Here is a 20,456-nt window from a genome sequence, read left to right as displayed (position 1 = left end):
CTAGCTCAGAGCCTGGAGTCTGTTTCAGATCCTGTACCTCCCTCTCTCTCTGACCCTCCCCTGTTCATGCTCTCTCTTTCTCTCTCAGAAAAAAAAAAAGTTTAGAAGAGTGCCAGGTACAGGGTAAATAACAGTAATGTTAATGAGTACCGTTATTATACTTAATGCATCCTTTAACTTTTCTTTGTGTCTCTTCCCCCAGACTTGGAACATAGAAAATCTAGAGAATTTAATATACAAAGGAGGGATATTTTCACCAGAGTTATATTTGTGTTTCATTCAATCTTTGAACAAATAGTTTTGAGGTATTCTTAGGTGCCTAGGATTCATTGGTGAAGAAATTAGACACATTGCTGCCCTTACAAAGCCTAGAGGGTTTTTTTCCCAGAATTTCCTTGGGTCTTCTCACATGTAGCAATATATACTAAGTGAATGCTATATGCTAAGTGCATATACGTATATGTGTGTGTATATATATACATTTATTCATTTTTAGTAGAGATACAATCGACATATAACATTGTGCCAATTTTATATGTACAACATAATGATCTCATATATGCATAGATTGTGAAATGATTGCCACAATAAGGTTTGTCAACATCTATCACTACACATAGTTACAAACTTTTTTTTCTTATGATGAGAACTTTTAAGATTTACTCTCTTAGCAACTTTACAAATATGCAATAGTTATATGCAGTATAACTATGCATATAACTATGCAATAATCAAGGTATTTTAAGGAGTGTTTTACATTAAGCTTTTGTTTAATGTACATATGACCACATAATTTAAAATTACAGAATATAAAAAGTTACAAACTTAAAACGAAGTATCTCTTCTCTCTTTCCAAATTTCCCAGTTGACCTCATAAAGAACCTCCCTTACTTGATTTTTTGTGCCTCATGCCTGCGATAAACATATAGAATCATATAAGCCCCCTTTTATTATACAATGATTAGGGAAAGGGGAATAGGAGAGGGATTGGGATGAGTCAGAGGCCATTAATAGGGTAAAGTACATTAGGACGACAGAGGAAGTAATATCAGACTACAAGGGTTAAGTAGTACCATTGAAGTAGAGGCAGAAAATGTAGACTTTTAAATCAATTTAAGAAAAATGTATTAAGAACTCACTGTACAAAACATGTTAGGAAATAAGATGTTTATGGCCTAATGAAGGCAAAAGCAGGGCAGAACACACAAATGGTAATATTACAAGGACAAGCATGGCTAGTACAGCTGTCTACAATCTTCTAGATTCCTTTATGTAGAATAAGAAGAAATATTTCTTTGGTTGGACCTCTCAAAGTTCTCTCCTGGTTTGGGTTGAGGCTGCTTCATCCCTTAGTGATGCTGCAATGGAGCCAGGGTCATCTGACTCATTTTTACTGGGCTGGTATAGTCCTCTTGTGTACCCAGTTTCCCCATCATTTCTAATGACATATAGGCAGTCCTCAGACACAAATTCACCATCCTTGCTCTGGGCTAGCTTATCTCTACCTAGGGCACCTGCCAGCTAAATTGGCCTGCAGATGATTTACATCTCGGTCCTCCTAATTCTATTCTAGATCTTTGTGTCTCAGATACAAGTTGAAAGAGTCCTAAGCTTCCTTCCCTTTATCCTATTATCAAGATGATAGCTCTCCTTCCTCAGCTCTACCTGCAGCTGGATGAAACATTACAATAACTTGATTATTATCTGAACTTCTGATCAACCACCAGAGAAGCTACTGTCTGTCTTAAGTCCTTTTGGACAGACTGTCCACCTGTTGCTTGTCCCAAGGTTTATCAGAGGACTGGACAGGTGGGGCATTCATGTGTATCTTTGTTGTCAAGATCTTTCTTTTTTTTTTTTCTCTCTCTTTTGAGTGTTGTGATCTCTTAGTTGGCTCTTGCATAGTTGTCCTGGACCATCATCTCAGTCATTTCTTTCAAGAGAAGTAGGTTCACAATGCACAGTGCTTGACCCAGTATTCTCTGCTAAAGCTTATCTATAACTTGTTCGGCAGGTGGATCCTTCTCAGATAGAAGTGGTTCCAGGATCCGGGACTGATTCTGTCTTCATTGTTCTTAATTTTCCAAATCTTGGGTTGGTCTGCTCATCATTGTCAGTACACCAAGCCACCATTTTCCGACTGATCCTCACAGAGGGAGAAGAGCTCCCCAGCAGTGATTTTCTCAAGGCAGAGTAATTACATTATTATAGGACACATCTGTTTATGTTTCAAGATATTAATAGCAACACTATAAAGCCATAAAACACATAATTCTCACCCAGACTGAAGAGGAAGTTGTTCAGTCACAAATATAAAGACAGAATGAGGCACTACCTTAGAATTAATCATAGATAAAAACCATTATTCCAGTAATTGGGAATTATATATAAAACACAATCTGTAAAATTAAGAAAAAAAAGGCTGAATGTGAAACAGGAAGTGTTAGTCTTGTCAGGAGCCAATCAGGTGAGGTTGGCCCATAAATGCATTCTGAAATGAAAAGAAGCAGTTAAGGTCTGCTCCTGGGATAGGGAGCAGAGTGGCATTACATGACTCCTTCTTTCTCAGAGGGAGTCATGGAGCCCCCGCTATTAGTAATGGTAATAATAATATTAATAGACAAGAAAAAGCTAAGCCCAAAACTTGAAAGGGAAGGCATATAAACAACGGATAGTCATATGGACTTGACTCTTAAAAACGTGTAGTACTTTTGTCGCCTGAGGCTGTCTTCAAAATGTTAACACGCTGGGCTTCATCAGACCTCTCAGGTGCATGGTATTGTACTCTGGAGAAACAGAAAAAAAAAAAAACTGGGTGAGATTTCACAATAAAGCTGCTTTCCTTTTCTAGATTTCAGTGATAGGGTGGAATATAGGGGCCCACTGCAATACCAATAAGGAGGAACAAACTATTGAAGAGAGAGATAGAGATGTGCTCTTCATGCTACCTTCAATTAATTACCCTTTATTTTTGTCTGGGCCTGGCCCTGCCGTATGTTGATTCCTTGCTGCCTTCTCTCTGGAGGCTCTTCTGGACCATTTCTGAACTGGGTCTGTGAGGACAGGCAACATCTCAGCACCTGGGCTCATCATTCAGGATTCCTAGACTCACAGCAGCTTGTGCGTTAGGTAAATGGTGGGCACTCTGAGGGCTGTGCACCTTGGGGTTATGACTGTATCTTTGTGACCAGGCTTTTGAATTAGGATTGCTTTGACCCTAGGACTATGTGGCCAGAGCCTTGATATTCTTGAGAGCCCTGTTCCTCAGGGAGGATAAAGTACAAATAATCTGATTTCATCATGTTGTGGAAGGACTGATCACTGGATATCCTTATGTATGTTTCATGCATACCTTCATTCTTTCAACAAATATTTGTTACAATAGCTAAGATATGGCAACAACCCAACTGTCCATTGATAGATGATTGGATAAAGAAATTGTGGTATATACATACAATGGAATATGATTCAGCCATTAAAATGAATGAGATTTTGCTATTTGTGACAACATGGATGGACCTTGAGAACATTATGATAAGTGAAATAAATCAGACAGAGAAAGACATACATCATATTATCTCTCTTATATTTGGAATACAAAAATAAATAACAATAAACCCCACCTCATAGACACAGAGAGGAGATATGTGTTTTCCAGAAGTGGGGGCAAGGGGTAGGGGAAATGGACGAACTATTTTTGTTTTTAGTTTGAATAAATTGAACTTAAAAACAACTGAAAACTTGAACTCTTAAAAAAAACCCATATCACCACATTTGTCTACTATAGCCCCTAGTATGTGGATGAAAGATAATATAAAGAAAAGGATATACACATTTCCCCCTGTGCCATATTTAGGATTGCTTATTTGGATTTGATTAGGTAAAGAATCTAGAAAGAAAGCAAATAAATGAAAAATAAAAATCAAACAACTTATAATATTGCTCAGCTGAAAGCAAATATAAGAGAAAATAAGCCCTGATGAATAGTATTTACTTTTCCATGAAACTCTCTTTCAACATGTTATATATATTTATCATACCACTACTATGTAAATTTTATGAATATGTCCCAGTATCTGTAAAACAGTAGATGCCATGAAAATTATAACTACAGACAATTATTAGTATTAAAAAAAAGCTACTTTCTATGGACTAAAAATTATCTGCTGCTACAATTTCATAATAGAAAAAAATTATTGAGCACCTACTATATGCCAGGCACTGTGCTGGGTGCTGGCAGCTCAATGATAATCTTAACTGTTATGGTCTCTACCCTCTATAAAGTTCAGTGTAGTTCATAGAGGTTAATAATGTAATTGAACAAAAATGTAAGTATTACTTGGTGTTATGAAGATAAAGCATAGGGATCCATATGATTCTATAACAGGCTAGTATAATCTAATTTAATAAAGGGCTTTTTTGGAGGTGCAGCTTGAACCAAGATCTGAAGAATGAGTAAAGAAGTGGCAGAGGGCACAACAGATGTAAAGACACTGAAGCTAAAAACAGCATGTTCTCTCTCCTCACTTATTTCTTTATTCCTTCCACACATGTAGGATTCCCACTAGTCCAGGCATCATGGTAGGTACCAGGGTTACCATGTGAATAGTATACAGCCCCCACATACCACACAGACCCTGTTTGGTATTGATTTTTTACTTTGCCATGACTGAGCTTCCCATGCCCCTTGAGCATTGTGCATTGGATATCCTGCCATCCTTTTACAGCTAGAACATTTCCTACCAGATCCTTTCTAGTCTCACTTTCTTTTCTCTCTCCATTAGTTCATGTTTACTAAGGTCTCAGCATGCCCCAGACTCAACTGATGGTCAAATTATAGATTCTCTGCAGATGGTACCTCTTTCAGCAGTGTTGTAAGGTCAAGACTCACCTTTCGTTGGTCTGTTCACTCTCTTTTCTCTTCATTTTGATGGTTTCTGAAAGAGACCAAAACAACTTTAGAAAATGTATTGCCTTATAGACACTAAACAGGAGAAAATCTGAAGAGAATCCAAAGTTCTAGGACTCAAAGAGAAATCATGTGGTCTTACAGGTGGAAAAGATGGTTACTTGGTGCAATTTCAGGAGGACTGAGAAGGAGTTTTTCTGCATCCAAAGAGCAAATGCCTTCCTTTATTCACTGTGCCTTGAGTTCTAATATTGGAAATAGGTTTTTCACTTATAGCTCTATTCTTTACTAAAATAAAAGTACTGCTGGGAGGCATAACATATTTAGTTTTAGCAATCATTTAGTGATTAGAAAAGGTTTAAATCTTTTTCTGAAAGTAAAGGTTTAGAAGGAGGAAGAAAAGGAAATCCTAAAGATGTTGACTAACATCTAAATGGTTGAGTCAGTTGGTGCTACCCACTATTATACAATGTGGCATGGATGGGCCCAAGTGGAAATCTCTAACTGGCTTGATCTCCCAAAGCCTGAGTTGTTATTGATATGGACTTAACCACTGATGCAACTTGGAGTATGAATTCCTTTAGGTTGACTATTGTGATAGTGCTTTTATCTCAGAGCCTTCCAGCAGGGATTGTTAACCCGGGTGTCCATGGAGGACTTTAGGGAGTAAAACAATACCCTTGATGGTTTTGAGCACTTCTTACCATTAGAAGTTCTCAGGTGTGTGCGTGTGTATGCGTGTGTGTGTGTGTGTGTGTGTGTTTAAAGATAATCAGCTTTATTGAGGCATAATTAATACATGATAAAATCCAGTAATTTTTTTTTTAGATTTTGATGAGTTTAGCAAATGAATGCAGTCATATAACTACCATATGGAACTAAGATATGGAACATTTATATAAGCCCCAATAGTTTCCTCCTGCCCCTTTCCAGTCAATATTTTCCCCCTATCCCATCCTCTGATAATCACTGATCTGGTTAATATCACAATAGATTTAATTTTTTAAAAATTTCATAATTCTAAATGATCATAAGTGTGTAGTCATGTGGTCTTTCTGTGCCCGGTATCTTTCTCCTAGCTTGCTTTTTTTAAATTCATACATGTTGTTGCATGTTACTAGTAGTCCATTCCTTTCTATAGCTCAGCAGTATTTCACTGTTTGAATATACCACCATTATTGGTCCATTTACCAACTGATGGAAATGTAGGATACCAGGCTTTCAGTATTTCAGCTGCTATGGATATTTATGTATGTATCTTTGTGTAGACATATGTTTTTGTTTCTCATGGGCAAATATTTAAGATTGCTCGTTTGTGTAGTAATGCGTGAGAGTTTCAATTGCTTTACATTCTCTCTAGCACTTGATATTTACCACTACTTTTAATTTTAGCCATGTTGGTGAGTATATAGTGGTATCTCATTAGAGTACTATTTTGTATTTCCCTAATGACTAATGATGTTGTGACTGTGTGACTGTGCTCATTAGGTATTTGCATATTTCATTCTATGAAGTATGTGTTCAAGTTTTTTTGCTCCCAGCCTTTTGTTAAATGGATTGTCTTCTTTACTAGGTAGTAATATATAATTATATATTCTGGATATATAGTATATAAGTCCTTTTCAGATATGTATTTTGTAAACATTTTCCTCCAGCCCGTGGCTTGACTTTTGATATACTTAACAAAGTCAGAGGACAAAAGTTTTTTAATTTTGATGAAGCCCAGTTTATCAAGTTTTACTTTTTATGATATACTTTGTGTTTACTATGTCCTATCTATGATTTGCCTATCTGATCATGAAAATTTTTTCTGATTTTTTAAAATCTCTTATTTTTAGGTCAATGATCCATTTCAAGTTATTTTATGTGTATGAAGGTTCATATTTTTCAATGTGGATATCTAATTGTCCCAAAACCATTGTTGAAAAGACTATCCTTTTCTGCATGGAACTACCTTGGCTCCTTTGCCCAAATCAATTGACCATATGATTTTACTTTTTGATTATCCATCTTGTTTCATTGGTTGGTATGTCTGTGCTTTCACTAATACCACACTGTCCTGATTACTATAGCTATATAATAAATATTGAAATTAGGTAGTATAAGTCATCTGTTTTTATCTTGTTTTTCAGAATTTTTTGGTAATTGTATATCTTTTGCATTTCCACATAACTTTTAGAATTAGCTTTTTAATTTCCACTAAAGAGCCTGCCAGTATTTTGACTGGTATGTTAGTGAATCCACAGATCAATTTGGGCCAAATTGATATCTTATATCTACTCTTCTGATCCATGAACATGGCATATTTCTCCATTTATTTAGGCCTACTTTAATTTAGTCAGTAGTAATGTTTTTCCATTTTTAGTGTACAGGTCTTGTACTTGATTTTAAAATCTACTTCCAAGATTTTAATATTATTTGATGCTACTGTAAATGGCATTTAAACATTTTTTCAGTTTCCAACTTGTTTGTTGTTAGTATATAGATATACAACTGATTTTGATTTTGTGTATTGACCTTGTATCTTGAGACTTAACTACACACAATTAGTTCTAATAGCTTTTTACAGATGCCTTGGGCTTTTCTATAAAATGATCATGTTATTTGTGAAAAAAGACAGTTTTTCTTCTTCCTTTCCAATATGTGTGCCTTTTCTTTCTTTTTCTAGATTTTTGCATTGGCTAGGACCTCCAGCACAATGTGGAATAAATATAGTATATTTAAATGTGGTATCCTTCCTTCATTCCTGATCTTATGGGGAAAACAGTCAGTCTGTTATCATTAAATATGATGTTAACTGAAGGTTTTGTTATATGTCCTTTGTTAGGTTGAGGAAGTTCCTCTATATTCCTACTTTTATGAGAGTTTTTCTTTCTTTTTGAAAATTATGAATGAGTATTAATTTTGCCAAATGCTTTATCTGTATCCACTGGCATGATTACATGGCTTTTCTATTTGGTTTGCCAATATGGTGAATTTTATTGCTTGATTTTTGTATATTGAGCCTATCTTATATTCCTGGAATAAATCTCACTTGATCATGATGTATCATACTTTTATTTTTTTTAATGTTTTATTTATTTCTAGGAGAGAGAGAGACAGCGTGAGCAGGGGAGGGTCAGAGAGAGAGGGAGTCACAGACTGAAACAGGCTCCAGGCTCTGAGCTGGCAGTCAGCACAGAGCCCGACGCAGGGCTCGAACCCACGAACCACGAGATCATGACCTAAGCGAAAATCGGACGCTTAACCGACTAAGTCACCCAGGCGCCCCTATCATACTTTTAATATATTGCTAGATTTCAGTTGGTAATTTTGTAAAGGGTTTTGCCATTTATGTTCCCAAGGTTTAGGTATAGTTTTCTTTCCTTATCAGAGCAGCCTGGAAACTGACTTTAAGTAGTAAGTTGGGGGGCAGTCATAGGGCTCATCTCATCTTTTCCTTCTTTCAGGGACTACAGTTTTCTACAGCTTATTGTCCAATGCCTGAAAACAGTTGTTTTGTATTTTGTCTGATTTCCAGTTGTTTACAGTACCAGGGAAATTCCCATAGCAGTTAATCCGACATGGGAGGAAGGAGAAGTTTATATCTTCTATATAGTTTTAAAAGAGCCTTAATTTTTACAACTCAGTCATATTTCCTTATACCTTCTTATAACCATGCACAGTTAAGTACAATTTTTATACTCTATGTCAGGTCTTCAGATATTTGAAGGGAACACCTTTCTCCTCCCCAAAGCTTCTCTTCTGGCTAAGCATCCTCTGTTACTGGAACTATTTCTTATTTGACTGAGCTTCCAGACACTTTATACATCTGGCTAGGTTTTGTTTTTGTCAAGGTTCCTTTTTTAAAAATAATGCTTGGGGCGCCTGGGTGGCTTAGTCGGTTAAGCGCCCGACTTCCGCTTAGGTCATGATCTCGCGGTTCGTGGGTTCGAGCCCTGCGTCGGGCTCTGTGCTGACTGCCAGCTCAGAGCCTGGAGCCTGTTTCAGAGTCTGTGACTCCCTCTCTCTCTGACCCTCCCCTGCTCACGCTGTCTCTCTCCCTCTCCTAGAAATAAATAAAAACATTTTTAAAAATTTTTAAAAAATAAACAATAATTCTTATAGCTGAATACAGTTTTTCATATGTCTGTGGACCAACATAGAATATTTATATTGTTCTTTCATACCCATGACAAACAAAATCATCGCCATTTAAAAAAAAAAAAAGCTCCTATTTTAAAATGAAAGCAGACAACAAAAAGGCAGATTCTAATCTTGTGGAATCGATTACAAATTTAGCATTTTGAAGGCCAGAAGTGATGATATCACCAACTTTCAGTTTATAAGTCCTATGAAGGACTGTTTCTGTCTAAATAGTGGTTAAAATTATTTATTTCAGAAAAGACACTTGCCCTTTAAGAAAACATTCCTGAAAGAGCTGAGACTCTTCCAGGTTTGGTGGAGGGAGGCAAACTGTAAAAACTGTTGTTTGCTAGGGCTCTATTTCATACAGATTTCAGTCACATAAGACCCAAATGAGGAAGTACAACTTCAGGAGGAGCTATTTTTAGTCTCTTTCCCCCATGGGTAAACTGATAGGGTAACTTCTGATTGGGAAAAGACAGTAATTCAAGGTTACAATTTCTCATGCCTAATCTGCCCTGTTTGACAAATCAAAAAAGAGAAGAGAGATTAGAAACTAGCTAGAAAAACTGTGGCATTTCCCTTTTATTCTTTTAACAGCCTGAACAGAGTAAATGTTGATAGTTGGGGCATAGAAAAAGTATAATTACTAAACAAACAGTGGAAAAGACTTTTTATGCTGTTATTTAGTTTGAGAGCTGTCTCTTCTGAGAAATGGATTAATATTGGATTAGGAGGAAGCTTCATTGTTTTTTGGAGAAATTCCTACTGGTTATCAGTAAGCTTGTGTCTCTTGTGGATGGATCATGACTGCTTCCATGTCTATTTGTCAGCAGAATTTAGTTCCTTGTGGTTTTCTGACTGAGATCCCCATTTCCTTTCTGGCTTACAGCTGAGGGCCAGTTGCAGATTCTAGAGGCCACCTACAATCTTTGTGTCATGGTCCCTTCCTCTATCTTCAAAGCTAACAATGATGGGTTAAGTCTGTCTCAAGCTTTGGATTTTTCCTCCTTCCATTTCAACCCTCTAACCCAGCATGGGAAAGATGCTGACACATGTGATTAAATTGGGCCCATCTGGGTAATCCAGGATAATCTCATAATCTTAAAGTCAGTACCTTAATCACATATGCAAAGCCCCTTTTGCCATGTAAGATAACATATAATAGGTTCTGTGAATAGGAGGTGGACATCTTGTGGGAGGCATTATTTAGTCTATCATATAGGTAATGCCAAAGGTATCCACAAAGCAAGTGTAGATATTGCTGAATTATAGAACCCAAATTTACAAATACATCTACATGGGATGGTTACTTGGTACATCTCCTCCAATGATATCAAGACTCTTCTCTTTGACCAGCTCACTAGCACAGGTGATTGTCTGACCAAACTTTCCCTATCAATATTCTTTATCACATTCTTGGGAGGAAGAGGTCATAGATATGCTATGTTCTCTTGTTATTTTCTGCCTTTTACCACTCATAGCTCTGTTTGGCTATCATATGCATACACACAGCTTCTTTTTATTCTTTTCATATTTTTATTTAAATTATAGTTAGTTGACATACAGTGCAAAACTGGCTTCAGGAGTAGAATTCAGTGATTCATCACTAATATACAAACCCAGTGCTCATCATAACAAGTACCCTCCTTATACCCATCACTCATCTAGCTCATCCCCCACCCACCTCCTTCCATCAGCCTCATTATCAACAACAGGCAAGCTATGGAAAGAGCCCAAGTGTCCATCAACTGATGAATGGATAAAGAAGATGTGGTGGAATATTATTCATCCATCAAAAAGAAGGAAATCTTGTCATTTGCAGTTCCTTGAACCCTTTTTCAACTTCTTTCATGTATACATATACATCCTCTTTAACTCTCTTGTTTATTCTACTGAATTTTTCTGATTGCTTCTTAGGGGAAGAAGCATTCTTAATTTCTTTTTCTCCATTTCTTTGTCTTTGTTTCATTTGTAAGCTAATCATTCCAATGTGAAAGAAAATTTAGGAGACAGCTTATTTTCAAGCTGAAGCCTGCTTCTGCACATTTAGCTAATTCTAAATGGCAATGAGATTGAAAGAAAAAGCTCAAAATTGTCACCTGGAGAAGTCAAAGCTTTCGCAAGCACGATATATTTCTATATCTTTCCCTGTGCTCGAATTTTACAACTTCATATCATAGAAATCTATTATTATATCAGCCATACTTTGGCAGTTTGAATGAGTCTACTATTGGCTTAGTATTCATTTATTGAAATTGGATAATCATTCCCCAATTTCCTGTTTTTAAAGTATAGCAGGATGATAGGGTGTCTGAGTGGCTCAGTCAGTTAAGTGTCATACTCTTGGTTTCCACTCAGGTCATAATGTTACAGTTTGTGGGAATGAGCCCTGCTTTGGGCTTCCTGCTGACAGTGCAGAGCCTACTTAGGATTCTCTCTCCCTCTCTCTCTGCCCTTCCCCAGCTTATGCTCTCTCTTTTGCTCTCTCTCAAAATAAATAAATAAACTTTAAGAAAATATATAGCAGGATTCAATGAGTGACTGCTAATGTTATCCATCTATTTTCTAGTGGATCTTACAATCAGTACAATCAGCCAGCCAGGTGACCCCAAATTTTATCTATTTATATATTAAGGTTTATTTATTTATTTGTTTGTTTGTTTATGTAAGTAATCTCTATACCCAACATGGGCCTCAAATTCATAACCACAATCTCAAGAGCCCCATGCTCTTCTGAATGTCAGAATGGCTAAAATTAACAACACAAGAAACAACATGTGTTGACAAGGGTGCAGATAATGGGGAACCTTCTTGCACTGCTGGTGGGAATGCAAACTGGTGCAGCCACTCTTGGAACAGTATCGAGTTTCCCCAAGAAACTAAAAATAGAACTAACCTACAATCTAGCAATTGCACTATTAGGTATTTACCCGAAGGATACAAAAATACAGATTTGAAGGGGTACCTGCACCCCAATGTTTATAGCAGCATTATCAACAATAGCCAAACTATGGAGATAGGCCAAATGCCCATCTACTAATGAATGGATAAAGAAGATGTGGTATGTATATACAATGAAATGCCATTTGCAATGATGTGAATAGACCTAGAATGTATTATACTAAGTGAAATAAGTCATTCAGACTGACAAATACCATGTAATTTCACTCATCTGTGGAATTTAAGAAACAAAACAGATGAACATATAGGAAGGAAAGGGGTAAAGAGAGAGAGGAAAACAAACCACAAAAGGCTCTTAATGATAGAAAACAAACTGTGAATTGATGGGGGGAGATGGGTTGGAGATGGGCTAGATGGGTGAGGGGTACGAAGGAGGGCACTAGTTATGATGAGCACTGGGTGTTGTATGTAAATAATGAATTGCTGAATTCTACTCCTGAAACCAATATTGCACTGTATGTTAACTAACTGAAATTTAAATTAAAAATTATAAATAAATAAATAAAATCATTTGTGAACATTAAAAAAATAAAATCAGTACACCGAAATCTTAAATAAGATCCTGATCAGAAGCATTTATTCATCTGATGCTTTTTACCAAAGTAAGAAGGTTACCTAATTATCAGCACCACCAAACTTCTACTACAGGCATTACTGGTACAAAGTCAAATCTTACTCTACAACTTTGCCCAAACCAGCCCAAACCACAAAGAAGTATAAGATTATTATAAGGCCAAGGGAAACTTTGTCCCCCATTAAGCACATTCCTACTTTTGCAAAAGTCAATGAGGAGGCTGCTCAATGCAGTGCTATTTACAATAGCAAAACTACGGGAACATATTCTAGGTGTGTAACAATATAGAGTTAGTTAAATAAATTAAGGTGTATCCACAAAATGGAATATTTCACAGCCATTTAAAATGATGCTATAGAAAAAAAAATGATGCTATAGAATGATACTTAATGACATTGAAAATTTTCTTGCTACATTTAGTATAAATAAGTACTAAAACTCTGAAAAACAGTCCTTATAATATTATTCCACTTATTGAAAATAACACAGATTCCAGAAAAATCTAGAAGATACACACCAAAATGTCTATATAACTATTTCTTTCTTACTGGTGGAACTATAGATGATTTTTACTTTTGGTATAATTGGTAATGGGTATGTAATACTTGGTAAGCAATAAAAGTTAATATTATTTTTAACAAGTCAAGGGGGAACAATTCATTCCACTTTTTTTCCTTAGGAAACCTAGACTTTTAGAGATGAGAAGGTTAATCTTATGGTCATCTAATTCTCCCCTCCTCCCACCAAGCTTCCCTGCTTGAACTCTGCCAGGTCCATAATCACTGACATTTAGAAGTGTTTTCACCGTTTTACTTCATTGAATGTTCACAGTAAACTCATGAAGTGAGGAAGGTAAAGCAAGGAATAATCACCTTTGTCAGGAAACCAGAAATACGTTTGTAAACCTTAGTTTAGAAATGTTGCCTCTCCTAGAAATCCAGAGCAATGTTGAGTCCCATTTATATGGGCTCCAAACCCTGAGGGAAAACCTTTTCCTCCAACCACTTGCTGACTTTTTGCCTGTCTGAGCTCAGCCAATGAGCTCCAGAAGGCAGATTACGAGGTAGCTGCAAAATAGCAATCTGCAGAGAGGACAAGCACTGACTCACCACATTCACGAGAGGGGCCAGGCTGCTTCTTCTTCCTTTTCCTTAGTGTTTTAAAGGACATCATCCCACAAAAAACGACAAACATTACAAGTATAGCCGCAATCCAGAGGAAGTGGCCTTGTTTAGGGTCTTGTTCCTTAGGTTGTGCATCTAGAAATGACCACATGTTTTCAATCAGCCAGGAAGGTCTATTATAAAAGGTTTATATTACTGTTGTCTTGATTTATAAGTCAGCATCTCACCAGGGTTCTACTGCCAGAGGACCAAGAAATCCACAGTCTGAGGCCATTGAAGGCCCCAGTCACAGGACCTCAGCAGCTAAGAACCAAGCCAGTGCTTCTGGTTAAATGCTTGGACTAAGCTACCTTCTCTTCCCAGAGGTAGGGATGACAAGGACTGTGATATGGAAGAAGAAGGTCAACCTGGCCCTTGGTTCTGAGCATGGGTATGGTACCCATGCTTAAGCTTTTGAATGAATAGTCATCTGTGCAGCATCATGCTTCCTCAGCCCATGCATAGTTGGGCCTGGGGTCCTGAAGTTTCCCTTATAATAATTTCTCCATCTACTATCATCTGTAGATCAGGTGCCAGACATACCCCACTTGGACAAATATAATAGCTTCCTATCTCCAGTTTTTCTTGTTTGTTTATTTGTTTCTTCCACTGAAGTCACAGTGGAAAAAGCAGGTCTTTCACAATGTATCACCTACTAGCATAAGGACTTCTAAGTTTCTACAAAGTTGAAAAATAGGCTTTGGAGGGAAAACTTAGAACTGAGTGGCCCATTTTATAGACAATTTATGGGAATTGTTTGAATAGTTAATCTCAAATTATAGGAAAATAGAACCCACTGACCTATTAGTTCAGTTGCAATTTGCCTACACATGCCCTGTTCCTGAGACATTAAGAAAAGGAATTGCTGCCATTACAGGCCATATTCAACACTTTTTCAGTGTGTCCCAGTTTATCCCACTCAGGCCTGTTTGGCACTCCCAGTATAGGAGAGTTATACTTGATAACATGGAGACTGCTACCTTTTGACAACCAAGAAGATTCCTCAATTCAGGGTCAAGCCATAGAACAGGGATACAGAGAGAGGTGAGCCCTGGCTTCCTGAGGCATCTAGAGCTAAAACATTTCTGAGTATGGTGGTAGCTGGGAAGGTTTTTACAGTAGTTGAGAAACAGCAGAAAAGTGAGCCATGATGAAGCTACAGCGGTGACAAGGTCCTGCTCATTTGTAGACTGTGGGAGCCATGGCAGAGGAAACTATGGCAGAAGGCCCCAAGGCATGTCAGGTATGGTGGTGTTGCTGGCTCCAAAGAGGTGCTGAACCTCAGGGATAGCTTAAGAGAGGCTTCTGTTAGGCCAAGAGAGGCTATAGTAGAAGCAACCAGGACAGGCTATGTGGCCTAACTATTTACTGGGCTCTCAGAGCCAGAGGTGTCTTCGCAGAAGGAAATCAGTAGAAGGAAAGGATTGGCCCACTGGTAAAGCTTATTGGCCCCAAGGGCTGTCCATAAGAATGTGTCCATGAACCAAGTTACGTTTGAACAATGAGACACCAGGAGAGAGAAAGCAGCAAAGTTAGAGGAGTTGGATGGATGCCTTAGAAGAGGGAAAAATCAAAAGGTAAGAATTGGAGAAGGGGCCAAGGCAGATGTGTGGGAAAAGGGGTCAGGATCAGAAGCAGTGATAGGGGCGATGTGGGTGCAGGGTCCCTTTATTGCAGGAAAGAACTCTTTAGTTACTGCTCCTCATAAGTCAAGTCTCAAATATGGATGCATTTCTTCCAGGGCAAAACTAGGACTTCAAAGTGTCAGGCTCCTATTAGCAGATACCACTTATTGTCAACCCTTCCCTCCAGCTAGACTGGACCCTGTACTATACTGTCAACATGCCACAAGAATTTATGCTTCTGAGTCTTTCCTTGATGCATATCCCTACCACCACCACCTGAGCCCCTATCAGATAATGTGAATTGATTGTGGTCCTCTCACCTTTTTTTAAAAAAAAATGTATGTTCATTTAGAGAGACAGAGACAGAGCACAAGTGGGGAAGGGGCAGAGAGAGTGAGAGGGAGACACAGAATCTGAAGCCAGTTCCAGCCTCTGAAGCTGTCAGCACAGAGGCTGACACAGGGCTCGAACCCATAAACTGAGATCACGACCTGAGCCAAAGTCAGATGCTTAACTGACTGAGCCACCCAGGCGTCCCACCCTCTGACCTTCTAAACCTGGATGCTGTCTGAGAATTTTTCTTTCTGTTCAAGAAACCACTAGTCTAATACCTGTCATCTCTTCACCATACTTTTAAAGCTCAGTTATCTTTTATGGTGTTTTAAGGTACCATTTCCTTTAGGAAGAATTCTCAATGAACTTCCTACCTCTGAATACCTATAAAACTGATTATCAGTCATTCTTGTTTTTAAATTGGTCAGATATTTCCATGGGATATGCCTTAGATTCTAATTCTAATCTTTTTAAAATCCATTTTTCAATGCGTGTACATCATGGAGTTCTGATACTATTAGAAGGTCCTTGAGGGAAGAAAGCATGTCTTATACGTTTTAGCTTTTATGTCTGCAGTCCACAATGTGTAAAATGGTTCTATCTTCAGCATGTACTGTTATGTATGAATGTGTGTGTGTGTATGTGTGTGTGTGTGTGTGTGTGTGTGTGTGTGTGTGTGTGTATGAATGGAAGATTTCTAGCCTGGAGGAACCTTAGATTTCTGACTTAAATTTCAGAATCTTCTATCCAAAGATAGTCCCTAAAGACTGGGCTAAGAACATACTTCCTCAAGTGCAGCATGTGTTCATAGCTTCTGGGACCCTGCAGCACTCAGATGAAGAGAGGAGTCCTCTCTCTGGTTCCCTCCCAATAGTACCACAAAATGACCCTGTTGGAGGCTTCCTTGCAAGCAGGCACATTGAATGATTTGCCTCAACCATTTGTGTATAATACCTGTTGAAAGAAATAGTCTTGGGAAGCAGCTTTACCTATATTGAAAGGTAGGGAGAGCAGTATCTCCTGTGTCTCCAATTTCAGGGCACAGAAGACGGTCACACTGTGTGCTTCAGGGACTGAGAAAGACAAGTTGACAGAAATGTTGTATAGTTCTGTCACATTATTTTGAGATTTCTTCATGACAGTATCATACTTCGTAGTTGAATTCTCAGTGTTTAGCTGAAAATACATCTCCTTGGGTTCTGGGTAACCTTGTATAGATGAGCAGGTCAAATTAATGATGCCAGAATTTTCTGTTCTATTAGAAGTTACCATTATTTCAGGTTGACTGAAGTTAGCTGAAAGGAGAATAAAGATACAAAAAAAGAAATCAGTCTAAATTTAGATGTGTCTGGAAGACAACTGCAAATAAATGGCCCTGATGCGGGAACTCACTGGGGGCACATCTGGGAGCCTCCAGGTATCTAAATTGAGGGATTCAGCCCATAGTGAGAGCTATATAATGACCCCACATTTATTTTTCAAGAATGGAGTTTTGGGCCATGCTTACTTCCTGCTTGCCCAAATCAGGGGGCTCCTCTCTGAGTGACAGGAGGGCTATAATTGAGTCACCAAAAATTCACAATGAGGCCATTGTTCTGGGGAGTGAAGTCTTGGGAAGGAGAATTGGTGTGACTTTAGAACCCAGCTGTCTTATGGGGTACATTCCAGCTTGCCAGACTAAGGAAGCAGAAAGGGATTGACACCGCAGAGTTTATGGTGCTGGCCTGCTGGGCGACATATCTTCCAGAAACCCAAGCAGGAGAGTGGTAAGTGAGTGGATGGGGATTTTGGATTTAGAAATTCAGAATATTGGTTTTGGGCATAACTGTCATGTTTTCTACATCATGTTCAACAAGATGAAGGTCAAACTCAGCCATTTTAGGGGAAATATATGATCTTGATAAACACAGAGTTTCTCTCGCCTGGGTTTGCCATTTAGATTTCTGTGGCCATTGAGGACCACTGGTACCTAGCCCCTTCTGCCAACCAGATCCTTGTTCTTCTTCAGTAGTCACTGGGTAGTTTTCAGGTACAACACACTAATTTATAATTTAGTATATTGCCTTTAAAACCAGTGATTTGTGTGTCATCTTTATAAGTTTTCCTGTATCAACATACTACTTAAGTACCCTGCCTATATTTTATGGAGTCTGTAGAAAGTGGGTTGCCATGGTGCTACTTACCTTGCCCTCCTTAACAATATCTGTAGAATCACAGGTTGGGAAATGATTGTGTCCCACCTAAAACACTCCATGTTTCTCAATAGTATCTGGCCACACCTTAAAAACATTGATTTAGCACTTGTGCAAAATGTTCCAAAAGTCCTGTAGCCTACTTTGAATCACACAGGACTTAAAGGGAGGAACTCATCATTCTATTTATACTTTTGCCTTTGCTTTAACTCTGTGGTTTCAGAATCAGTGTTGCTCTGCCTTTACCAGTTTCATTAAAAATTAATCTGAATCTAGTAATCTCACACCTGGGTATCCACCTTATAGAAATGAAAACTTAACATTCACACAAAAACTTGTACATGTTTATAGCAACTCTATTTATAACAGACCCAAACTGAAAACAACTCAATGTCTTTCCATGGGCTGAGTGGGTAAAATATGATACTCCTCAGCAATAACAAGGAACAGGCTTTTGATACATGCAACAATTTAGATGAATCTCAAAGGCATTATGTTGAATAAAAGAAGCTAATCTTAAAAGGTTACATACTATGTGGCTCCATTTAAGTGACATTTTCAAAAGTTAAGACTGTAGGATGCAAAATAGGGGTTATGCGTATGGAGAGGGTATGATTATAAAGTGATACAGCATGAGGAAAATTTTTTAAGGTGATAAAAATGTTTTTTTATCCCATTTATAGTGGTGGTTACATAAATCTATTCATATGTTAAGTAGAACTGTGTATCAAAATAAAAAGAATTAATTTTACTGTATTATAATAAAAAATCTGTAGTTATATATAGGCTTTCCAAGGCTTGAAAAAAAAGAGGAGCTGAATTGTCACTTTTGGGGATTATGTGTCCCGAGTTATTTCCCTTCTGTCTACCGGGCTCTGGTTGGGCAGCAAACAACTCGTAAATGACCTCCAGGAGGTTGAAGGAAAAACCCAAGTCAATCAGCTGTCACCTTTGCCAGTTCCTCTAGGCAAAGATATAGTGGGTGAGAAATCTTGGACCAAAGGAAAAAAATGAACATAAAATCTGAGGCCTATTATAACTTTGCAAACTTAGTAATGGCCAAATTACCCATGGTTTTCCCTTGGCCACATTAACTTTGTTCAGTTAGCTCTATTTTGTCCACAAAGCAGATTCTTAGTGATCCTTCAGTAGCAAACTATAAAAAGTACAAGGACTTTCAGTTCCCTATTACTACCCTTGCCTTCCCTTCAAATGGGCTTCCCAGAAATGGCTGGCCCTTCTCTCTCCAGGTACCATCCCCACCCCTCTGACCTCCCCACTCCCCTCCTCCTGCAACATTTCTCAGCTCATTTTAGTCTCATCTGAGAAAGCCAGGGATCTGAAATATGCCATTTATTACATACCAAGCACTGATAGGTCAGAACTCATTTGGTGTATGGAAACCAGTCCTTTGGGCCCTTTATGATGAATGAAACAGTGATATGTGCCCTTGTCCTTGATCTGAACATTGTGGAGTCTCAGAGTCCAGTTGTCCTTGTCAAAGCTTGTGCGTCCCTTATATTTGAGATGAACATTTTGAGGGTTCTCTTTGCCTCTGAATAGGTCATACAGAACAAGCTTATCCTGGTCCTGCCAAAATACTACCAACTCATCCAGGCTTATGTTTTGAGAGTTTGTAAAATGGCATGGCAGTTCTCCAGTCTTGTTGAAATATGCTTGACTCTTCATGGAAGCAACACCTAAAAAAGGAAAGGTAGAGATTGGAGAAGGTGAAACAAGAAGGAAGAAGAAAAAATTAACTCCATTTATCTTTATACAATATCCAGATGCTATCTTACCAGTAAAGATACTAAAGAACTAGGTATAAAATTCTGGAATGTGCATATATACTGGCATCTGGAGATTGGGACCTTTGTCCTCACTCCACTGCTAACTAAAGTGGGCCTTGTATAAACTGCATCCACTATGAAGCTCACTTTCCTTATCAGTTTAATGAAGGGGTGGACTAAGTATTCCAAGAATCTTTCAAGTACTGTGGTTCTATGAATTTAAATCCCAAGACAGGGAAAACCATCAGAGTTAGACAACACATTCACCCATTCATTAACCTTCCTGTAACCTGAATATTGATTCTCTTCATTGTAGCTGTTACAAGGTCCATTACTTCTATACTGTCACCAAAAGTTCTCCCTTCCATATCCCCTTATTCCTTGGCCTGTTATAGTTGAAAGATTTCTGATAATGGCTACAAATTTGATATTCTCTCCCTTTCATTATGCCTTTGTAGTTGGATATTACATTGAGTAATATCTTTAAAATTCAAACAGTTCCCTTTACAGAGTTTCCCTCATGAATACTGCTTCCATGGTCAGCTCACCCAAGGATATAAAACAGTTTGGAAATGACACAGTCAACCAAAGCCTCTATTTTCAGTGACCTCTGTAAGTTCTTTCAGGGATCAGAAGGAGAACTGTGCCAATATGATGGTTGTTTTGGGTTTGTGGTGGTCAAAAACCATTTAAGGTACATGAATGAAATCCTGGAAATGAATCATAGATGAGAAGGTGAGGATGTGCTTTTGGAGTACTGGGGAAACCCCAGGTACGAGAA

At 38.0% G+C, this 20,456-nt stretch overlaps 1 protein-coding gene across 4 annotated transcripts in view; it reads right to left on the bottom strand.

The window, feature by feature from the left end:
- Positions 1-1,108: 1,108 nt before the first annotated feature.
- CD86 (CD86 molecule) overlaps positions 1,109-20,456 on the bottom strand; it is a 66,799-nt gene continuing 47,451 nt past the window's right edge. The window contains exons 3-8 of one of the 4 annotated variants that reach the window (XM_039240671.1): positions 19,250-19,585; positions 16,683-16,988; positions 13,682-13,831; positions 4,892-4,937; positions 2,963-3,053; positions 2,718-2,786 (exon numbers count right to left, since the gene is read on the bottom strand). In XM_039240671.1, coding sequence (XP_039096602.1) covers positions 2,966-3,053; positions 4,892-4,937; positions 13,682-13,831; positions 16,683-16,988; positions 19,250-19,585 — 926 coding nt within the window. In that variant the 3' untranslated portion in view covers positions 2,718-2,786; positions 2,963-2,965. Of the gene's footprint in view, positions 2,787-2,962; positions 3,054-4,891; positions 4,938-13,681; positions 13,832-16,682; positions 16,989-19,249; positions 19,586-20,456 lie in introns of all 4 variants that reach the window. The other 3 variants (XM_039240670.1, XM_039240672.1, XM_039240673.1) reach the window with 3 other exon arrangements.

Source organism: Hyaena hyaena, unplaced genomic scaffold, assembly GCF_003009895.1.
Source record: "Hyaena hyaena isolate Hyena2069 unplaced genomic scaffold, ASM300989v1 scaffold_180, whole genome shotgun sequence".
Classification (NCBI taxonomy): Eukaryota; Metazoa; Chordata; class Mammalia; order Carnivora; family Hyaenidae; genus Hyaena; species Hyaena hyaena.
This window is presented reverse-complemented; position numbering and strand designations above follow the sequence as displayed.